At 39.5% G+C, this 20,929-nt stretch overlaps 2 protein-coding genes across 5 annotated transcripts in view; both read left to right on the forward strand.

The window, feature by feature from the left end:
• The window catches only part of rc3h2 (ring finger and CCCH-type domains 2), a 28,554-nt gene extending 18,905 nt beyond the window's left edge, over positions 1 to 9,649 (forward strand). For 2 of the 3 annotated variants that reach the window (XM_017410396.3, XM_017410398.3), the window contains exons 11-20: positions 645 to 838; positions 914 to 1,212; positions 1,297 to 1,440; positions 3,465 to 3,599; positions 5,191 to 5,355; positions 5,449 to 5,680; positions 5,964 to 6,048; positions 6,374 to 6,581; positions 7,986 to 8,149; positions 8,321 to 9,649. In XM_017410396.3, the coding sequence (XP_017265885.1) occupies positions 645 to 838; positions 914 to 1,212; positions 1,297 to 1,440; positions 3,465 to 3,599; positions 5,191 to 5,355; positions 5,449 to 5,680; positions 5,964 to 6,048; positions 6,374 to 6,581; positions 7,986 to 8,149; positions 8,321 to 8,468 (1,774 nt within the window). In that variant the 3' untranslated portion in view covers positions 8,469 to 9,649. The remainder of the gene's footprint in view (positions 1 to 644; positions 839 to 913; positions 1,213 to 1,296; positions 1,441 to 3,464; positions 3,600 to 5,190; positions 5,356 to 5,448; positions 5,681 to 5,963; positions 6,049 to 6,373; positions 6,582 to 7,985; positions 8,150 to 8,320) is intronic. The other variant, XM_017410397.3, reaches the window with a different exon arrangement.
• A 6,275-nt stretch (positions 9,650 to 15,924) lies between these two features.
• Positions 15,925 to 20,929, forward strand: part of LOC108232678 (rab GTPase-activating protein 1) — a 59,926-nt gene continuing 54,921 nt past the window's right edge. For both annotated transcript variants that reach the window (XM_017410615.3, XM_017410616.3), the window contains exon 1: positions 15,925 to 16,067. The gene's annotated coding sequence lies outside the window, so the exon portion shown is untranslated. The remainder of the gene's footprint in view (positions 16,068 to 20,929) is intronic.

The raw sequence follows: 20,929 nt of genomic DNA on the forward strand, positions 1-20,929 counted from the left end.
TACCTCTATAACCGACTAACTTTTGGAATAAATTCACTTCAAGATGGCCGTCACAGCTAACTCACTTTAGCCAACAAAGAAATGACTATGACTCAGTGAGTTTTACAGATGTCGAGCTAAAATATGAAGTGACAGAAGCTGAGCGTCATTCACGACACAACTCTGAGCGACATCCTGCGATACTGTATGAGATTACTTTTTTTTTTTTAGTTTTGATCAAAACAGCAATGACTCTTTTTTTCAGTCCTCATCATAAAATTATATCAGTTTAAAACTCTGGCATGAAAGGTAGCAGGTGATATGCATCTGGTCAAGGAATTTACTACTGTTAATATATTAAATAATTATTAATTAGTGTTTTTGTCCACCTTAAATGTTCAAACAAACTGCCTGACTAAGATGCAAGATAATTTACAATTGGAAACAACAGTATTTTGAAAAAAGGAAGTTGATTTAAAGTAATTAAATAAAATTTGTGTTGATAAAAAGGTGTTACTATCCATGCATCTTCAGTTAAAATCACTTTTAAGTACCTATATGTGGGATTTTGCCCCCTTTAGTGACCTCATTTCAGTGGTTTTACCAAACTTTAAGTAGAATCTTGTGTTTATAAGTTATATTTTTGGTGTTTTTCTGCTCATTAGGAAGCCCATCTCTCCTGCCAGGACTCCCGTGAGCCACTCCTCTGCACCGTCTGCCTTGAATACAGCTGGTGGTGCTGACGGTGCTTCTCTACCCAGACATGGTCAGTTCATCCTGTCCACACCTCATCCCTCTCAGGAGCTGTACTACCAGGACCCCCACCCTGCCTACGACACGGCCCACTATCAGCCAACCTGTGAGTCTCGCGTTCGAAACAAACTTTCTTCTGTCGTCGTTGAAAGAGTGCAAATCTTCCCCTCCTACTCTCCAGCAGGTTCCTACTACCCATCCGCTCTTCATCCTCATCACAAACCTTGTATGGCTCGTTTCCCCCGATCGGCCAACATCCCAGAATCCTCTCTTCCGCCATCTTCCTACCCGAACGACCCCCAGACGCCACACCCTCCGTCTTCTTCGTCTTCCTCGGGGTATCCGCCGCACCCGCACAGAGACCGGATGGGCCCTCCCGCCTTCCACCCCCACCCGGGGCAGCCTCCGTACGGCCCCTTGGCGCCGGCTCACGGTGTTTACGCTCCTCTCTACGACAGCAGGAGAGTCTGGAGGCCTCAGGTGAGCCCTCTGACAGCCGTCACCCTGGCGTATCATTTGATAACTCTGTGTCTTGTCTGATGGAGACGATGATCACTGTTGCAGCTGTACCACAGAGAGGACGCCAGGAGTAACTCGCTGCCTCCGGAGGTGCTGCATTCCTCCGTCTACCAGCCTCCACTCAGGGAGAGATTCAACTCCCTGGACAACTACTGTTCTGGAGCCGAGCACCGAGCCGGGCTGCACAGGGTACGTTAAATATATATCAAACCTTACAAGACAAAAGCATAACAAATTAAAAGCCTAGAATTCTCTGAAGGAACACATATTTCCCGACGCCTTTCAGAGATTTAAACTTTGCTGGTTTTGGCTACAGCTTGTAAATAACATTGTGCAAAATCTTATGCATTATTGCAAGATTTTGCTTGATTTGTTAGTGGATAGATATTTTACTAACAGACACAGACTTATGCGATTACATTACAGCCTGCCTGTCATTTTTTGGGCTATAATAAATCCCTTTTTTTTTTTGTAAGAACAGTCATTCTCTGTATTTATCTGTCTTTAATAAGGAGTTTTTTAACGGTAATGCTCTTCAAAAATCAAAAAATCTGGAACACAATAAGACAGATAGTATTGGACACATTTTTTCTTTACTTCTTCTTTCTCTTTAAAATGTCTCCATGTTTCATCATCTTAATATGACCAACTAAAAAGGTCCTTTAAATCAAGTGATATTCAAGCAACTGATTGCAGTTTCTCAGAGAGGGAACAGATTTGTTGCTACGATCCCATCAGCTGCTTCTCCTCTTCCTTGGTTTTTCTGTTTTCCCGCCCACGTACCACCTCATCTTCAGCCGCATCTCTGCAGCGAGCAGCTTCACCCTCCACCCGGATACACCTCACCCACCCACTCCCCCGCCTCTCACGTGCATCTTTTTACCAGTCAATAAATGTGTCGTTTACCAGTGTTCTGAACGGCTCCTTCCGTAGGGGGCGAGTTGTATGATTTATAAAAATATCTGAACTCAAATGGGATTTAGAAAAAAAAAAGGGTTTTTAATTGAAAATAGCCAAAAATGAGTCACAGCAGCCATTGAATGCTCACTATTATAGAAGCCCTCCAAACAGAGACTTTATTGCATGAACACCGAGCAAAGGTGGCCTCACTTTTTATGTGTGGTGTATTTTGGAAAAAAAAAAAAAAAAATACACTGATGCCTACAAATCCCTCTCTAACAGAATGCTTAACACAATTAAAGGCCTAGAATTCCCCGAAGGGACAAATATCCTCTCAGATTGAGAAATGACGGAGTTGTAGCCATTTTGTTGCATCCCGCTCAGAGTACGTGTTGTGAATGACTCTCAGCTACTACCACTGTCTGTAAAACTGGTTTGAATTATAGGCGTTTTTGGCGTTGGCTCATTTTGATCAGCTGTGGCGTCCATTTTCAGTTTGGTTCACACTAAAAGTAAATCAGCTGAAGAGGCCCGTCCGATGACTGTTTCTCTGAAAAATCCATTAAAATCAAAACAGTGGCTCAAGAGATATTTTGCTAACACAGACGCACGGGCAAAAACATTACCGTCTGCCTCCGCCTTTCGATAGTGGGTGATAAAAAGGATGCTGTGCAGAAAATTAGGGTTTCAAAAGGCATATAATCAAAAAATGCATCTCTTTTGCCCAGATCGATAACTACATTTATATTACAATTAAAATACCTGACTCCATTGGTCAGGTATTTTCCATCCAACTTGTTTCAGTCATGTGTGTTCCCTACCTGAGGACACCAACACTTTCCTGTCAGCGTGTTGAAATACGAGCCTCATTGTGCTAATGTTTGTGTAGCTTCTGCAAACTACTTCCCTTTACTTTGTTCTGATTTAACCCCTCATATATCAAAACGTTTCGCTCAATAAGGCGTAGTTTGGCTGTGACTTTCGGCTTTTGTAACTTTTATAGTTTTCAAAATATTTAGTCATTTACAAATAATTTCTCTGTTGAAATACATTGAGATCCCTTCAGTTCCTTCAAAAACATTGAACGTCTTTGCTTCAACACACTTCCTCTGTTTTTGTCTTCTTTGATGCTATGTTTTGTTGCTGTGTTTGTTTGCTACTTTTAGCTCTTAGTCAGTGTTCTGCTTGTTTTAGCTTTAACCACTCAGTTTCAGCTTCTTCTTCAAAGTCAGCATTCATGCTGCGTTTTCACGGGAAAAATACATTTTTCTTTCGTTTTGTTTGTTCCCTCATCCTCGTGTTCCGTCTCTCAGGACTACGGACGCGTTCCCCTCGGCTACGAGGATCTGTACAGACGGAAGCAGGACCAGTGGACTCCTATTCACCACCATCACAATCCCAGCAGGCCCTCCCAGTCTTCGCCCATCTTCACCGATTTTGGAGCGGAGGTAGAATGCAAATACACACACACACACACACACACACACACACACACACACATTCAGAGCATCCTTGTAGCTGTTTCCAGATACATGAATAGAAACTGTAAGCCTGTTGTGACCACTTTCCTGAAAGAGTAACCAGTTATAAAAAGAACATCTACATATTGTTCCAGTGTTTGTAATATTTCATTTAATTTCTATTCTAAGACCTTATGCTTTTGGTGTGTCCAGTGCAGTTTAGGAGTGAGATAGTTGCCTAGCAACTGTGGAAAAAGATATCATAGCAATGCACAGTTGCGGCGCGTGTGTGTGGGTGTGTGTGAGAGAGAGAGGAGAGACTTTACCAAGCCGTGACTAAGGCATTCAGCTGAATAAAGCCTTGTTTAACAGCCTTTCAGATGGGATTTGTTTTTGTGAAACACACAGTTTAAAAAAATCAGACGATTAGCAAATAAAACACAACATCTTAAGCATTACTTGCCTTTGCTTTTTTATATGAGGCAAACTCACAACTGAGGTTGATTTAATGAGCAATTATAATTCAGTGTGATTCAGTAAAACTAAAAGTCCAAATCACTAGTTTTTATGTGGCTTTAAAGCTTCTTTTTAACATGAATACAATTGGGTAAAATCTATATTTTGATATTTTATGTCTAAAAAGCATCATAGGGATTGCAGCAGAGGATCATGAAATCAGAATTTAAAGCAAATTCATGCATTATTGAGAAACCATGTCTGTGTAATTATGTTCATCTTTTTTATTCCTCATTCACATCCGTCCACATTGTGGAACTTTTGTCTCCCCTCTCTGGAAGCGAGCGTAATTACACAAAAGAAAACTGAAAAGAAATTCCCACGGTTTCAAGAGGATATAGTGTAATATCCCCACGTCCAGGCAGCGTTTCAACTCATCCTAAATGCAACAAAGAGCTTGCTCCAAAAAGTTTTTAGCCCATTTCTTTCACTATTTATTACACCATTCGACTATTTTATACACCCTTTAAATCATTAGAAATGTCTGAATGAATGGTGTGCTCTTTGTTTTTGTAGCTGTTTTTACTTTTGCTCTTTAATTTGATCAATTAGTATTTGATTCAGTGGCATTGTACAGTATATATCATGTGCAATGACGTTAAAAGACTTTGAATTTAATTCAACATTTAGTTGTTTTTTTTCTGCATTCCTGGTGTAACTTGAGTTCCTAAAACCTTCTCGCATATAAACATTCCTGATTGAAATTCCTGGTATGGTGTAAAATATGAGTAATAACAAAGTTAATCTGGTTTTACCTCATTTTGTTAACGTTAATAAACATACGTTCATACACTTGTACGGTAAGTACAAGTCCCACACCCCAGCTTTAAGTTTCTAACTTGTTTGTGAAGTGACCTACTGAAACTGGAGTCCATCCCTTTAGGTTAAGCTGTACAATTAAAAACAATCACATAGACATCTATTGTTCAGGCGTTTTAGAACCAAACTAACCTGTTTGTGTGGAGCACAAAGAACTGCTGAACCAGCAAATAATTTAGTTTTAGCAACATGAGTGGGTTTCCTGCTCAGGAAGCTGAATAACCTCAATGGATGTGTTTTTCAGCATATGGAAAGCAGTGGAGGTCAGTGCGCCGGATGCCGGTTCAGAGATGAGGAAAGTCTGGCGCACTACTCTCCGTGGTCCTGCGGCACTGCCGGGTCCTGCCTCAGCCCCTTTGAACCTGAAGCTCTCGCGCACACAGCGGCTCACTCCTGCTCGGAGCATCCGGTAAGGCTCCTCGCACGTCTGAAGGCGGCGCCGGTTCGCCTGTGTCCCAAGGGAAACGATTGGATAAACTGTCCCGATGTGGTTCTCATGCAGGAGTTGGACAGTAGCGAAGGAGAAGCAGGTAGCAGGAAGCAGTGGCTGCATACGTTGGATCACTACAGACGTTTGAAAGACGAGGATCCCATCATTCCCTTCAGCGAGGCGCCCATTATCTCAAAGTGGGGCGCCATTTCCAGGGTGTCCCGCACCGGTTACCACACCACCGAGCCCATCCAAGCTACCGCCTGCCAGGGCGGCGCCAGCACCACACCCATCAACTTCAAAGGTTTGAAGGATATTTTGAAATAAACCAAAAGAAAATGGAGCAAGTATGTAGAGTTAGAGATGTTCATTACTTTAAAATAAATATACTTTAGAATATTTTGTTCGATGAAAACAGTCACTATAACACAACATAGCAGCTTTTTTTTATTTGTAGCAATGATCTATCTCCATTTTTAAAAATGATCTTTTAAGTGTTTCAGTTCTGAATGCATAAACAATCTCTTGCACTATCAATAAAGCCGCTATCTGGCATTTGACTTTTGTTTTTCATTATTTTCTGACAGATTACAACCATCATTTGGATCACAGTGACTACAGGTGGAGCTCCAGAGGGTCTGACTCCTCCAGCCACTCCAGTTTCCTTGAGAGGTGTGACATTTACAGGCAATCCTTAATTCCCTGATTTAAAATCTGTTTTTAGCAGCCCTGCTTGTCTCTCTCTCTTTTTTCCCCCAGAGCTTAAAAAATGTATGGAATTGGAAACAATGTTAGTTCAGTTTCACATAATTGATGATTGATTTATGCATACTCTCCTTTTTTCTCTGTTTTTGTATAAAAAAATAACTAAATAAAACTAGAGATGCTAGTTGGCTGCTAAAAAACCCACTGGGCAGGAAAAAGGAGACATTTCTAAGCCAAATATTCAGACAAGATAAGATATTTTGATCAATAAATGATATTGTTTGTATTTTAGTGAGCATCTTTGTGCGTCAGAGCTGGAAGGCTGTCGGGCTTCCATAAGCAGCGGAGAAAAAGTTGGGTCTGACCTGCAAAACCGTCAGAGCGCCTTCAGCCAGGATCAGAACCAAGCTGAGCGCGAACTGGACACGGATCGAGACATTGAGCTTGACCTGCGTGTTCTAGACATCGAGGATTCAGACAACCAGGAGATCAAATCGCAGGTTTGTCCGAGTGGTTTTTTTATGTTGCCATCAATCCCTTTTTACTTACGCTGAAAGAACCAGGAAGTAAACAGAATTTAACTCCTCAACCTAATATCTGACTGGGCTGTGACTAGTTGGCATTCTCGAGGGAATCCCCAAAAATGTCTCAAAACGTTGTTGTAGGTTCTCAGTTTCCTGTTGTGAGTCTCAGAGGCTTGCCTTCTTGTCCTCTTGGGTGTCTCAAACCTCACAAACCCCTCTCAGTTTACTTTCAGTTTAGAGCTATATTTTGACACCTACATTGGCAAGGTCGTGGGATGTGGGTGAGCTAAGGGTGCTACAGCACCCCCTGTTGGATGCCAAAGGAAAGGCTTGTTAAAACATAATTTAATAAAGAATGAAAAAAAGAATAAAATTAGGTTTTATTAGTGCTACAAATGTTTAAATTTCAATAATATCCCAATAAATTTGTTATATCAACCAGCGCACACACATGCTCACAGCATCCACCATCTGACACATGTTCCCATGGCAATGTGCAGAAAACATGACAAAACACAGAGCCTAATGTCAAGCTCCAACCACACAATTACAAGTAATAGTTATTTAAAAACTGGTCTAAGTTGGCTTATTTTTGTTTCAAATGGGCATTGTAGTAGAATAAATCATAAATGTTGGGGGGGAAACCAAATAATATGCACAAACTGGGCACAAAAATAAGCTGTGATTTTCAAAAAAGTGGGTGTGCCAAACTCAGCTGCATGGCTTGCTGGTTGCTTGGTCACAAACGCTCAGAATTCAGTGAGACTGCAACAAAATAATTAACCTGTTTTTTTCTGCTATTTTGAACTTAAAAATGACCCTGGTGGTAAGATAGTACGTGTGCAGCACTGATGATTTCTGGTAGGTCAAGCACTTCGGTCATTTGTCGTCTCAGTTGCTCCTGCTGTAAACGCAACATTCAGACGCTGCCATTCGTGTCTGTTTTTAATCAGCTGAGGACATACGGTGAGGTCAAGGTGAATAAAATAAAGCAGCACCAATCACGGCAGAAAAAAGTAGCAATCAGAGCAAATGATTGGTTTTTAGCTTTGATTGTTTCACAGCAGGTTATTGTAAGACAAAAAAAAGATGCCCGAAGCCTTACTAACAGATTTTGTGACTTTCCTTGGAGTGAATAAAGCAGTAAAAACTAACACTAAAAAGACTCAGTTTGTCTGACTTAATTTGCCTAATCTGCCCTGTTTTTACACCTCAATCTAAATGAAAAACACCCAGAGCTGAAATAGTCTTTTAGCGTCTAGATAAAAGCTTCAGGGTAAATAAGTTACAGATGCCTTTGGTTGAAATGTGCCTCATATGTAACCCACTGAAGTTCCACCAAATCTCTCTATCATCCCCTCTTTTTTTTTTGCCTTGTAGGAGTCCTTAGATCTGCCCAGCCCACCGTCTCAGGATGCCTCCCACCTCCTCCCACCTCCCTGCTCGTCTCCCCTCCGCTCCTCCCCTGTAGAGGAGCCCCCCCAGACCGAAGGTCTTATAACAGAAAAGATGGATGCCCACCTGCTGAAAAAGATGGCCTTTAGGTGAGTTATCGTCTTGTTCCACAGGACTGTTCTGTGTTGGAGTTGTCTCTGTGGAAAATTGAAAACTGATCAACAAACATTTGTCCCAAAGCGGTTTCTTAATCCTCTCTTCTGCCTGCTTTTGCTTTCTTTTCCTCTTTTCTACCTTTTTATTTTAATTTCTTTTACTAGGAAGTCTCTGTCTCCAGGAGGGCTGACCTCGGGAGGACTGGGCATCGGGAAGCTGGTGCTGCGAACTGGACCTACTCAGCTGGGTGACGCTTCAACCAGAGCTTGTCCTGAATCTCCAGGGACGGAGATGTTGCTCAACGGAAGCTGAAGGTCACAAGATCTGACCTACACTGAGCTCAAATCTCTTAAACAGATTCTGGTAAAAGAAAACGCCACTCGTTTCCAGCCTTAACAAACGTCATATGCCTAAATGAAAGTTGACTATTATAGCTTAGAAGTGTGTAAAACACACTGTACCGCTCCAAAGTGGCAATTTTCAAGAAGGAATTAAGGCTGATCTCATTCAGGTTTGCAGTTTTTAAACTCGGTTGCATTTAAAAGCAGAGTTGGAGAGACACGTTATCTTTCAACACCGGACTGGTCACTTCGGAGAACCTTTCACATACAGTGAGCTGTCAAAGAGCTAAAGCCCATTGCTAACAATACAAAAAGTGAATTCTCTTCTGTTTCTAGCGTTAATTGAATGTACTCGCAGGATTTTATTGATGCTACATTTTCCTTCTTTTAAATATTCATCAGTACCAACAAACATAAGCAATTAATTTCTCCCAGGTTTGAAACTCTCTTACTTGGGAGTTTGAATATGTAATTTGCTACAGTAAAACGCTCATTTGTTTACATCTGTCTTATACATATATAACCTTTTCATCATTTTCTCTGTGTATAGTTGCTTTTTGGCTTGTGCCTTTGAAAAAAATTGTGATTCCATAAAAGCAGGCGCTGATTTGAATTGAAGCCCCTATTTAGAGGGTTAGTTAAACAAAACTTAATTATCCATCCCTTTTTAAAAGCTACTAACCTTCTTTAAGTATCTCTTAGTACTGTGGAGTATATATACTGTGGTAACTTTATCATGTTTGGTCCCAAGTCGGCAGCAATGCATTTTCAAGCAGTCATCTTTTTTTTTTTTTTTCGGCTTCTTTTATTTCTGTAAAATGCCTTACTTCAAACCAACAGAAAAAAACATACCAAAAACACATTTAGGTGTTTATTACACCACATATTGTCCATTCAGCATGTTTAGAACTCATCATATATAACCCCAATTCCTAAAAAGTGTTTTGCTGTTGTGTAAAACGTAAATTAAACCAGAATGCAACGATTTTAAAATCTCATAAACCCATATTTTCTTTGCAATGAAACATAATAAACAAATCAAATGTTTAAACTGAGAAATTATACCATTTTCTGGAAAAAAAAAAAAAGGTAATTTTGAGTTTGATGGCAGCAACACATAAAATAAAAATTGGGACAGGGCCATGGTTTCCTCTGTGAAGGATCTCCTCTTTCTTTAACATCAGTCTATAAACATCTGGACCTGAGGAGAGCAGCTGCTGGAGGTTTTAGAGGGGAATCGTGTCTCATTCTTGTCTGATGTGGGATTCTAGTTGTTCAACAGTCCTGGGTCATCTGTACTGGATTTGTAGTTTTTTGCTGGATGGGAGCGTATTTCTTCTAAAACTTGTCAATATTTTTCTGCATTGATGGAGCCTTTTCAGATCTGTAAGCTGCTCATAACAGATGGACTAATGCACCCCCATACCATCAGAGAGACAGGCTTTTGGACTATGTGATGATAACAGCCTGGATGATCCCTCTGCTCTTTAGTACAGAGGCTGTGGTGTTTGTGGTTTCCAAAAAGAATTAAAAATTTTGACCTGAGAGCAGTTCTCCTCTTTGCCTCAGTCCATTTTAAATGACCTTTGGTTCAGAGAAGACGGCAGCCATTGAGGATGGTGTTCACATCTGGTGTCTTCTTTGCTTGATAGAGCTTTAAGCTGCATTTGTGGACGGCACAGTGAGCTGTGTTTACAGACAATCATCTGGAAGTGTTCCTGATGTCCAGAACAGAATCAGGCCTGTTTTTAATGCAGCTTCAGGGCCTGAAGATCACGGAGTCCAATAGTGACTTTCAGCCTTTGAGCTCAGAGATTTCTCCAGATTCTTGAAATCTTTTGATGATGCTATGAACTCTAGATGAGGAGACGTTCAAAGTCTTCACAATTTTTTGTTAAGGACTATTATGCTGAAACTATTCCACTATTTTTAGACTCAGTTTTCTGCAGACAGGTGAACCTTTGCCCATCTTTACTTCTGAGAGATTCAGCCTCTCTAAACTTCTCTTTTTATACCCAGTCCTCTTACTGACCTTTTGCTAATTAACCTGATTAGTTGCAAAATGCTCCTCCATCTGTTTTTCATTCACACCACTTACTTTTTCTAGGCTTTTGTTGTCTATTTTGAGACGTGTTGCTGGTGTCAAATTCAAAATTACCATATATATTTATAATAGTGCAATTTCTTAGTTTCAGCATTTGCTATGTTTACTATGTTCCACTGTGAATAAAAGACGGGTTTGTGAGTTTGCAATTGATTACATTCTGATTTTATTTACATTTTACCCAATATGTCATCTTTTACAGAAACGGGGTTGTATTTCATTGCAACTTGATTGCAACTTCATACAAATTTGGTTCCATCTTTGTCCACCAGTTCTGATACTGGCAACAAATCCTGATGATTGTAAGTTGAAAACAATCTTGAGGCTCTCTCAAATGTACAGACGGTTTGCAGAAGCTGCCATTTGCAATCAGTCAACATGAACATGCAACACAGTGGCCTTTCTCTCCTTAACCTTGTAGAAGACAACCTCCCAACTCTTTTAAATAATGTTATCCCAATGAAAAATGCATTCTCAACAATTTGAATACTGGGAATGACATTTTTGTATGCCTATCTGCTTTCCAGTCCTGTCACTTTTATGTGCAATATCTGCAGGTTGTGCTTTTTGTTTTGCAAGATTTTTACAAAGTGTTGCCTGTTTTATTTATTTTTAAGCTATGCTGACTTCCGTGAAGTTGTTCGTTGACCTATTTTGTATTGGGATTTTTGTTTTTTCTGTTTGCTTTGTTTTAAAAAAAAATACTGACAGTGTCTGTTGCTGGTCTGTGTAAAATGCATCATCAGAACTGTGTGATCCACAAATCTGCTAGTTTCATATCAATTTATATCAAACATACAGCCCTGTGGTGCCTCTCCCATTTTTGTAATCATATAGAGGCATCTTATCCTTTGATTATTTACTAAACAGCACAGATCTTAGATCTTAGATAAACGGGACGTAAAGTCAGAAACTCTCAGGTTTGTTTGCTCCTGAGTTGAGAAGTCTGTGGAATGAGACGAGGAGTGGCTAACGTGAAAACGGCTGCAGTGAGTGTAAAGTTCAAACTGTTGTGTAAAAACAAACGAAGGCGTGTTTTTCCCTTTTTACATTGTCACACACCTGGTTGCTCAGAAAAGCATAAAGGAAAAAAAAAGACTCGTGGTGATTTTAGTTCTCGTCTGAAACTCGTGGGGTTTACTTCTGACCGTGAAAGGCAAGGGCTGATTTAGCTGCGACGGATCATTGAATAAGTGACCTGCTGCTTTCTCTTTACAGCTTCACCGTTGAAGTTAAGTGCCATGTTGTGTACAGTACAATCAATGCCGACAGCTTTGTATAGTCCTGACATGGCAGACCGTGTGAGGAGGGCGTAAAGCTGAGGGAGGAGTCAGATACGTTTGTGGAAATTGCTCAGGGAAGACTTCATCGGCTTTGGCTTTTCTCAGTGACCCTTTCACCCAAAGCATACATGGGTATATTATTTGCTAATGTTTACTTTGCTGGTGTTTCCTTTATTCTTTCAGTCCCAATATCGGCTTTGCTGTAAGTGTCATGAAAAAGGGCTGGGCACATATTAAAGTATCGTGAGTATAACGTTGAAGTGAAGTTTGCCCTGTTTCTTTATTCTTTAAGTAAATCTGTGGAGCACTGCTGTAGTGGCTAATTGCACTGAAACTAATTCCCACCACCCTTCACTGCCAGCAAGTGACCCCCCCTCCCCGCATCCTGCGACATGCATGCGATATAGTCCCCTCTTGTGATTGCAGAGGAGTAATGATGATTCTGTAGTTGTGATACAACACACCCAGCGCTGTAAGAGTTCTCCACTGTGTGGCCACGTCAAGTGCTGAAGAAGTTTGCTTGCAGCGTTTTACTTGCTTGCTCATGAAATTTAATTAAATATTAAAGATTATATTGTTATTATTACCGTTATAACCACATTTGGTTGTTGTGACACGTTTTCTTTCTCTGGTATTGGTCTGCTTCTTTGTTTTGAATTTAAAGAGTTTTCTTTTTTAATCAGACGACAAAGTGTTTCATCAATCTATATTATATGGCGGGTGGGGTGGGGAAGAAGCTTGTTTGTTGATTGTGACACATATGATATTGATACGTTTTCTGAGTATTGATGTCTGTATTAGACATTTTATTTGCAAATCTATTGTTCGATTGAAATGTAAATGAATTTTTTAATAGATGGTACACATCCGTCATTGTATACAGTCTGGCACCATCATTAGATGGACTTATAGTATTAATGCTCATTTCTACAGCCTGTGATAATCAGATATATTTAAATGTTTTAAAAAAATAAAACGATTGGGGCAGCTGTGTAATGTCTCAGAACAAGGAAAAATTCAATCCTTAGGAGAGAACATCTAAAATGTCCCCAAAAATAAATAATACTGTTACGTATTCAATTTATTTCCTTGGAAATATCGCATTGTGAAAGGTTTCCCTTTTACTTACTGTATTTGTAATGCAGATGTGGAGTAAAGTCTAACCTATGGTGATGATTTATATGCTGTTAATAATAGATGAAGCAGTTTGAGTTTCATTTTACTGACTGATTGATTCTTCTGTGCGTTTTCTGGCCTGTTCAGCAGTATTACACAGAGCCACAGACTGACTGGCTGAGCAGGAAACCACTTCTGTGTTGCACTGAGAGTGGTGGAAAAAGCAAGAGTACAGTACATGAAACTGCATGCTATAATAAACTGAGAATTGTAGTGCTTGTTTGTGTTTCTTGTCTTTCTTATTTATTTTCACTTGTGAGAAAACGCAGTTCATACACATTCACCTGAATGATATTTAAACAGTTTCCTTAAAAACATCAGAGTTCATTCAGTTTTTCACCTATTTGCATATCTAAATAGTGTATTTACATGAACAAGAATTGTGGGAAAGAAAAATAAATAAATAAAAAAGGAGGAACTATGCTGTCTTCTGTCTTTGGGAAAATAGAAAACAATGCAGAGACCAACTAAAATGAGCAGGAAAAATAGTTGTAAAAGTAATCAAGGTGCACAGAATGAGCTAAATTGCCACAAATAGGAGCTACAGAGGTTGTCTTAAAGTTAAACCACAGGCAAAGCATTACTGACAAAGTGGACACAAGTGGAAGTCAAAGGTTTTTGTTACAGTTCCGTCAAAAAAATAAAGATAATTTCTCATTTCTGCAAAGAAAACCCTAACAGTGCAAAACTGTCCAATGAAGAATGATAATAGATAAGGTCAATATGTTACTTAGCTCAAAAGGGGGTTCTGGTGAAGACAGCTTGACAGTCAAGCATGGCGGTGGGACTATGATGATAATCGGTTGAATTAAAAAATGGTAGGGGGAAGGCTATTTTAGTTGGAATTATGCACGGCTGAAGTCATATAATGCTGGTTGTAATAACGATTTCCAGTCTCCAGAAGCTGGACAGAAAAAAAGACATCCAGCATGACACTGATCCAAATCACCCTGCTTAAAAAGACTAAACAACGTCCATGTATGCTAGTTTACACGGATCCAGTAAAGCACACAAAACAAGAAAAGTAAAGCAACATAAACCCTTGAGCTTCTCTATCCTTCAGTTCTAACAAAAAGTCTGTTGAAGTTTTATTTTAAGCTCCTTCTGTGTGACAACTAGTTCTAAAAACAATAGATCAAAACTGATTTTGCCTGAGAGAAAAAGGCCTCATTGTTAAACTTTGAAACAATTCAATTCTTAAGAAGTAATTTCATTTTCTTTCTTTCTTTCTTTCTTTCTTTCTTTCTTTCTTTCTTTCTTTCTTTCTTTCTTTCTTTCTTTCTTTCTTTCTTTCTTTCTTTCTTTCTTTCTTTTTTCTTTGATGTTTCAGTGATGTTGCACATAAAGTCACACCAGTTTTGAATACCTCCCTGTCAGATTGTTGCAAAACTGCATTTAAATTTTGTCAAAAAAAAAAAGTTAAACTCATGGGGGTGTGAAGTGTCTCACTTAAAATGTCATGGTGGAAAGAGAGAGACAGAAGAAAAGGACTTCATTAACTGGAAGCTGTAAATCCTCCCCTCTTGCCTGTATGTGACTTTGTTTTCATGATGGTATCATGTGTGAGAGGTTCATGCTTTATGTTATGCTTATGTCTCGTGAAACTTCATGATCTGACTGGCTGGACTGGAATGACCAGCATGAGCGCAACACGAGGACAACAATGGGTGTGTTTTGTTTTGCACATTGCTGTGATTTAATGGCAGGAAGGTTGACAGATTCTCTCCCTTAGATTACAAGCTCTGCCCTAAACAAAGACATGTCTGCACTACCAAGCTATTCATATCTTTGGGGAATTACTGCTGTTCATGATTATTAAAGACAACAAAAGTTTAGTTTGTTGAAATGGTAAGGGCAAAACAGCATCAGGATAAAGCTGATCTCAGCAAGGGGAAAATATAAATCACTACTATTTACAACTGTGTGTTTGACTTTGACTTTCAGATGTGTGAAAACATGTCAAAACTGAGCTATTAATCAGATTGTTTTGACTTTGAAGATTTGAGAAATGTCATATCTTCAAAAAAGATGTCAGTATTTCAACATTTGAGAACCTTAAAAAGAGACATTTACTTAAAAAAGGAAAACACTGGGGAAGTTTTGAAGGATGTTGCAAAATGGAGCAATGAAGTGAACTTATTGCATCACGATTCACTCCACACGGGTTTTGATTTCAGCACAAATAAGACAAACAAGATTCCATCTATCAGTAGAAGTCATGATGTTCAGTAATAACTATTTAGAGATCAAAAGAGTTGATACAGGCCATTTTCTTTTAAAGACCTTGACTTTTAGGTCCCGAGAATTTTGAGACCACAACTAGATTTGGGTTGCAATCTGACTTTGGTGTAAAACAAGGAAAGCAGCACCAAGGGACTATTTCACAAAAGGGGATTAAATGGTGTTTTTTTGGTTATCCTGCTTTAATCTATCAGCTTGATTTCATACAAGCAGTGGCACATCATTTATTATGGTGTTTTATTCAATGCAGCTAGGCAAACTACCAGGCTTAGGTAATCCTAAATGTGTTTTAATATACTTTTCTTTATGTTGTTTGTCCTAAAATAAAATGATATAACCAGGCCCATTGTTTTTTCTCATAATCAAAGTGACAGAAACAGCTAATAATCTAATATAAGACTCCTAGCAGACATGCAGTTAGGTTTGATCAGTATCACTGTGATTGATAGGTTTGGGTTTTGTGAAATCAGTTAATCCATGATGCTCTGTCAAGCCCAGCTTCCTCTTTTATCCTGGATTATTGAACTCTACTGGTGTGAAATAGCCCCCACAGGTCACTGAGGCCAAGGCCTCACCTCACTTGGCTCTGTGGTCATGAGGAGCATGATGAGGAGTGCCAGCTGGCGCATGCGCAGTGTGCATGTCAGCGGGTTGGTCGGGCTTGTGTTTACAGCTCGGCTGGATGCTGCTGGCTGCTGATGTTCCTGGGAAAGTGCAATGCCGTGCCAAACGCCAGTGGAATAAAAGAACACCCGTGGGAACAACGGTGAGACGGTCATTTTCTTTGGCGTTTGCACTTGCGCTTGTTCGCGGAGCGAGAAGCGGGTGTCACGTCAGTTAGGAGGAACAAACGCCCGTTTGTTGGTTAGCATTGCCTGGGTTAGCATCGCTAGCAGGCGTTAGCTAAGCAGCCATAATAAAGTAATGGCCTATATCAAGGCTCTGACCGGGGCGAGCAAGTCAGCGGGTTTACTCGGGAAATTTGTGCTTAACATAGCGATTTAAATAGATTACGTAACGGGGTGCGGGCAGTTGTGGTACGTGCGCTTTGTGTAGGCAAACATTTGAGTCGGACTTTAAATTGATGGGTTGTTGCCTTCTTAGCTAAGCAGATTGATGGTGGCTAACTGGGGCGATAAGTTGACATCAGAGCCATCGAGGTTCTTCCCTACTAATTTTATCAAGATAAACTATTCGGGGTTTGCCCATTTATTTATTTATTTAAGCAGCTGACATGCTTTAAATACCCCACGAAGTGTTTCGGAGCTGTACTGATATAGCTTGTTTCCTTGTTCAGTGGGTTCCCCAAAAGGCAAGTTTCTGTGTAAATTTTCATTTAAAAGTGACTCAGATTGTCACTCTACTGTAGCTGTGGTTATCTTACACTCTTATTCTATGCTGTTTATGTCGTCTATGGAAAATAAATTAAGGCATTCTCTGTTTAGCTCCAGTAAACAGAGGGCAGACAGGCTGCAGCGCCTCTTAAAATACTAATTATCACACAGTTTTATGTAAATCTTTGGCTACTAAATGGTTACTTCATGGCATTTGATTAGCAACAGAAAATTTACTCTGGTTTATAAAATTAACTGCATGTCTCTTCATCTTATTTTTGATTGTTGCACTCAAAAATAAGTAAAATCTAGATCTGTACGTATGCTTCTACTTTTAATCTACCCAGTCTTTGTTTATGGAAACTTTTCTTTCACATATAGTATTAACAAAAGGACAATTTCTTAAAAAACAAAATCCTCTCATGAGTTTTGCTTCGGTATCTGGCGGTAAAGATGTGAGCTGATCTAGCTTCATGTTTCTGGTGAGCAAAAACATTTCAACCAAAAACTTTCATACACTCTTCGTGAAAAATCACAGATGAATACACGATTTGAACCATATTTTGTTGGTTTCTCTGTCTAAAACACAACCTTCTGCCTGTGCATTCTTTTTGCATAGATTGCATTTTTAAACCAACCTTTCCAAATTTCGATTCAAGCATCAAAACGATTTGGACCCTCTGGTGTGTTTTACTGCAACACTGCACAGCTTTTCAGTCAGCCACTCTCTGAGTATTCGACAGTAGTCAGCTGGCCTTAATAAGGAGTTACTCTGCATGTTTTGCTTTCTTTCAGTGACGGAGCCTATTGTTATTGTCAGGTCCTGTGAACATTTCTCTATTGTGTAACACAGCAATGACAATAGTGAGTCAAAGGTAAAATACAACCACAAGTTCACTCAGCTGTGTTTTTTTCCCCTGCTCTGTTTCCCTTTACGCTGACTTTATAAAGCCTTATTGCAGTTGATGCTTACGGTAAACTTGCACAAGAAACACAAAGCCCAGATTTATGTGTGTGCAAATATTCCCTTCATTAACAGCAACTATTGGTGTTTCACGGAAATTCAAAACACCCATGCTAACTCACCGTGGTTTACTGGATAATCTCTGCTCTCCTCCACTGCAAATATAGCCAAGCACTTTGTCACAATTAAATAATTAAGCTATATGCTTCGCCGTCTCTCCGCTAGTCTGACATCCGTTGGACACGCTCCAGCTCCAGCATCTTGGCCTGCAGCCAGTGACAGTAGTCTTTGTTCTGGTCTGCAGCCTCGGTGCACTTGGCGTCACCCGGTGCCAGTTCTAAATGGAAAGGCCGGCCGGCTCAAAGCAGGTCTTCCACCGAACAAAAACAAGCGCGGTCATCGCAAGATGTAGTCTCCCCGTGGGAACAGAGATATGAGATAACGCTAACTGGTTTACGGCGTCTTAAGGTTTCAAAATGAAATATTCTGGCCTGCAGCTATGAAGGATTAAATTGTAGTAAACACTGTGATGAGTTGTATGTTTCCACAAAACTGTTTATTAAAGGTTTTAATCGATACTGTTACTCAAAAGAAAATCTCGAACAGTGAGGAATTTAGGGGAAAAAAAGATGGATACATGAACCTGAGACAAATTGATAGACCAGGTTTATATAGTTTTTTTCATGTATTTATATTCCTGCTCTGTCAGGAACTGGTTTCTCATCAGCAACCATCATCAAACTAGTTACTGTCGACCCAGTTTGACAGCTTTAGTAGTTCATTGATATATTGAAGCTGCTGTGGATGAGATGAAGCTTTTAGTTGAACTGGTTGTTTTGAACTAAAGGATTAGCCCCCAGTTGGATATTACTGGAGAATATTATTCAGTAGATATTCATTTGGAGTTTGATAAATCCTTCAGATGTTGACAGAACAGCTTGTTGAGCTTCAGTCTGATATTTTAAACATAATTTATTGATATGACTCATGTGGCATTTAGTGAAACCTGTGTCTTATTTGGTTTCTTCAATAGCTGTAAATCTTTCTGGATGCTATAATTTCATTTAGAAATTCAGCAAAACATAGAACAATCAGCAGTGAATATATAAAACACATACTGACAAGGCTGCTAATCTAAATGCATTATTTATATATTTTTTTAAATTCATTGAATGTTTAATGTTATAAATCGGTGCTACAAATAACTGTTTTTCATGAACTATCTTCCCATTTGAAGGAATGCACTGTGCAGTATGTTTATGTGCAGACTAATATGTTTTGCCCATAACTGTATCCTCACTGTTTTCATTTCCTTTTATAGTCACACTGTCTCCACTCTACTTCCTAAAGCTACAGGCAGCACCTTATTTGGGCTGCACCCAATAATGATGTGCTTCTCGATCACTTACTTTCAGAAGGATCAATGACAGCGCTGCATAAATAACTTCAGAGAAGTTATCACGTGAATCTTAATTTCCCACCGTCTTCATCAAGGGGCCAGCGCTGTCGATTCTGTGGTTATAAATTGGTGTAAATTCTATTGGCTAAAGTGTAAAGGCTGTTACATGAGTGCACTTGAAATAGCATAATCAATATGCACATTTTGAAAATAAATGCAGCATGACATTTATTACACAGAGCAGATATTAAAATGCTTGTTGGTAAATCTTAATTTCATAGTGAGAGATGCCATCTAAACCACAGGTTTTGAAAGCGCAGATCATTCTCTTAGATGTGTTTTTCAGTCTGTGCCTCTTGCGGTGGACATTTTATACTGTACATCGCAGAGCTCTCATCAAACCCCATGCAGCAGTTTTATTTTATAGTCGAACTGTACGTAAGCTGCACAATTACTGTATGCAATTTAAATATGTCCAAGAGTGAAGCACGACTCATTAAATTCCACATTATTTAGAGGAGTTTGGCCAAGTGACGACTAATTGAGACAAAAGAATCATGTTAGGCACATTGCTTCCTTTAAATATTTTTTCTTGACATACGCTCTGATCTTCTTATATGGCTTCTTCCTGTCTCTCGGGTTTAACACTGACCACTTGTATTCTTGTCCTTCACAAGCCCTCTATTGATTTTTCTAATCCAGCTTTTGCTGCATTGCTATGAATAGTGCAGTTGTTGAAAGTATTTTAGGGATTATGCGTGTTTCTATCTTTACACATATATATATATGATAATTTGGTGTCTCTGATTAAAGCTGGATTATTTGCGTAAAATTAAAAAAATACAAAGAACAGCATCTTTCCTAAGAAATGTCACAAAAGCAAGATAAGCCAGGTCACTTTAATATTAGAGACCCTCTCAAATGTTTATTTGTTTTTCCCAAATAGCTGTTGTTTCTAAAAGCTGTTGTTGCATGCACATTTACGCACACACATGTGGTTAAGCATCACTTCTGCTCTTGCTACAGCATTACAGACACATCACTGTTAATTAAATGCTGGTGAAAAGCCACAACATGACTAAAGCTCAGTCCCTCACAGGGGAGGAGTTTGTTGTCCTCCTCAGATATTAAAGGCAGGCCTGCACTTTGTTGTAGAGTTGTTTTGTTTCCCCCTCTTCCATGCCATATTAAAGCAAAGGCCTTTACTTAACTTTGAACCTTAAGTGAGATGGTTATTGGAGGCTTAGCGTTTATAAAATCTTAATCATGGACTGTTTTTTTTCCTGTGCGCTTTGATTTGCAGGATTTAGATTTATAGTTTGTTCATTCGGGGCTTTCCCGTGACCACCGTCTCTTGTCTCGTCTCTCTATTTGAAAGACGACAAGGCAGGTTGGAAGGAACTGTGTTGCAAGGCTGAATGCTTCCTAGCGGTGTCTTTCTGTGTACGGCTGCATCAGACTCCCTCTTTTTGGGTGCACCGAGGACCCAGCTGGCAGCCCAGAACGGACTGTTCAGCTGGAGTGTGGCGAGCAAAGCAAAACACTCCAAACAGGCTGTGTGGCTTTTTATTATTATTTTTTTTTGGTGTGCATGTTTTTACATGTGCAGCAACATAAGATGTTCCTTTTGGCAGATCTAAATATTGTGCTTCTGTTTGTCTGTGATGAACAGTTAAGACAGGGGTCAGTCTGTTCCCATCTATGAGATGTCCCCTTTCAGTGAGCCACTGCTGTTCATACGCAGAACAAACTCTTGTTTCTGTTCTGATTGTTAAATTGGAAGAGTTAAGATTTTAACCTGACTATATAATATCAGTAAATACTCTAAATGACTGTGATGGAGCACATTTTAAACCAGAAACTTTTTGCACCTTTAATTTTGTATTGAAAATCACAACACTTACGCTTTACTCATCACTGCAGACACTGAT

Source organism: Kryptolebias marmoratus, linkage group LG14 (genome assembly GCF_001649575.2).
Source record: "Kryptolebias marmoratus isolate JLee-2015 linkage group LG14, ASM164957v2, whole genome shotgun sequence".
Lineage (NCBI taxonomy): Eukaryota > Metazoa > Chordata > Actinopteri > Cyprinodontiformes > Rivulidae > Kryptolebias > Kryptolebias marmoratus.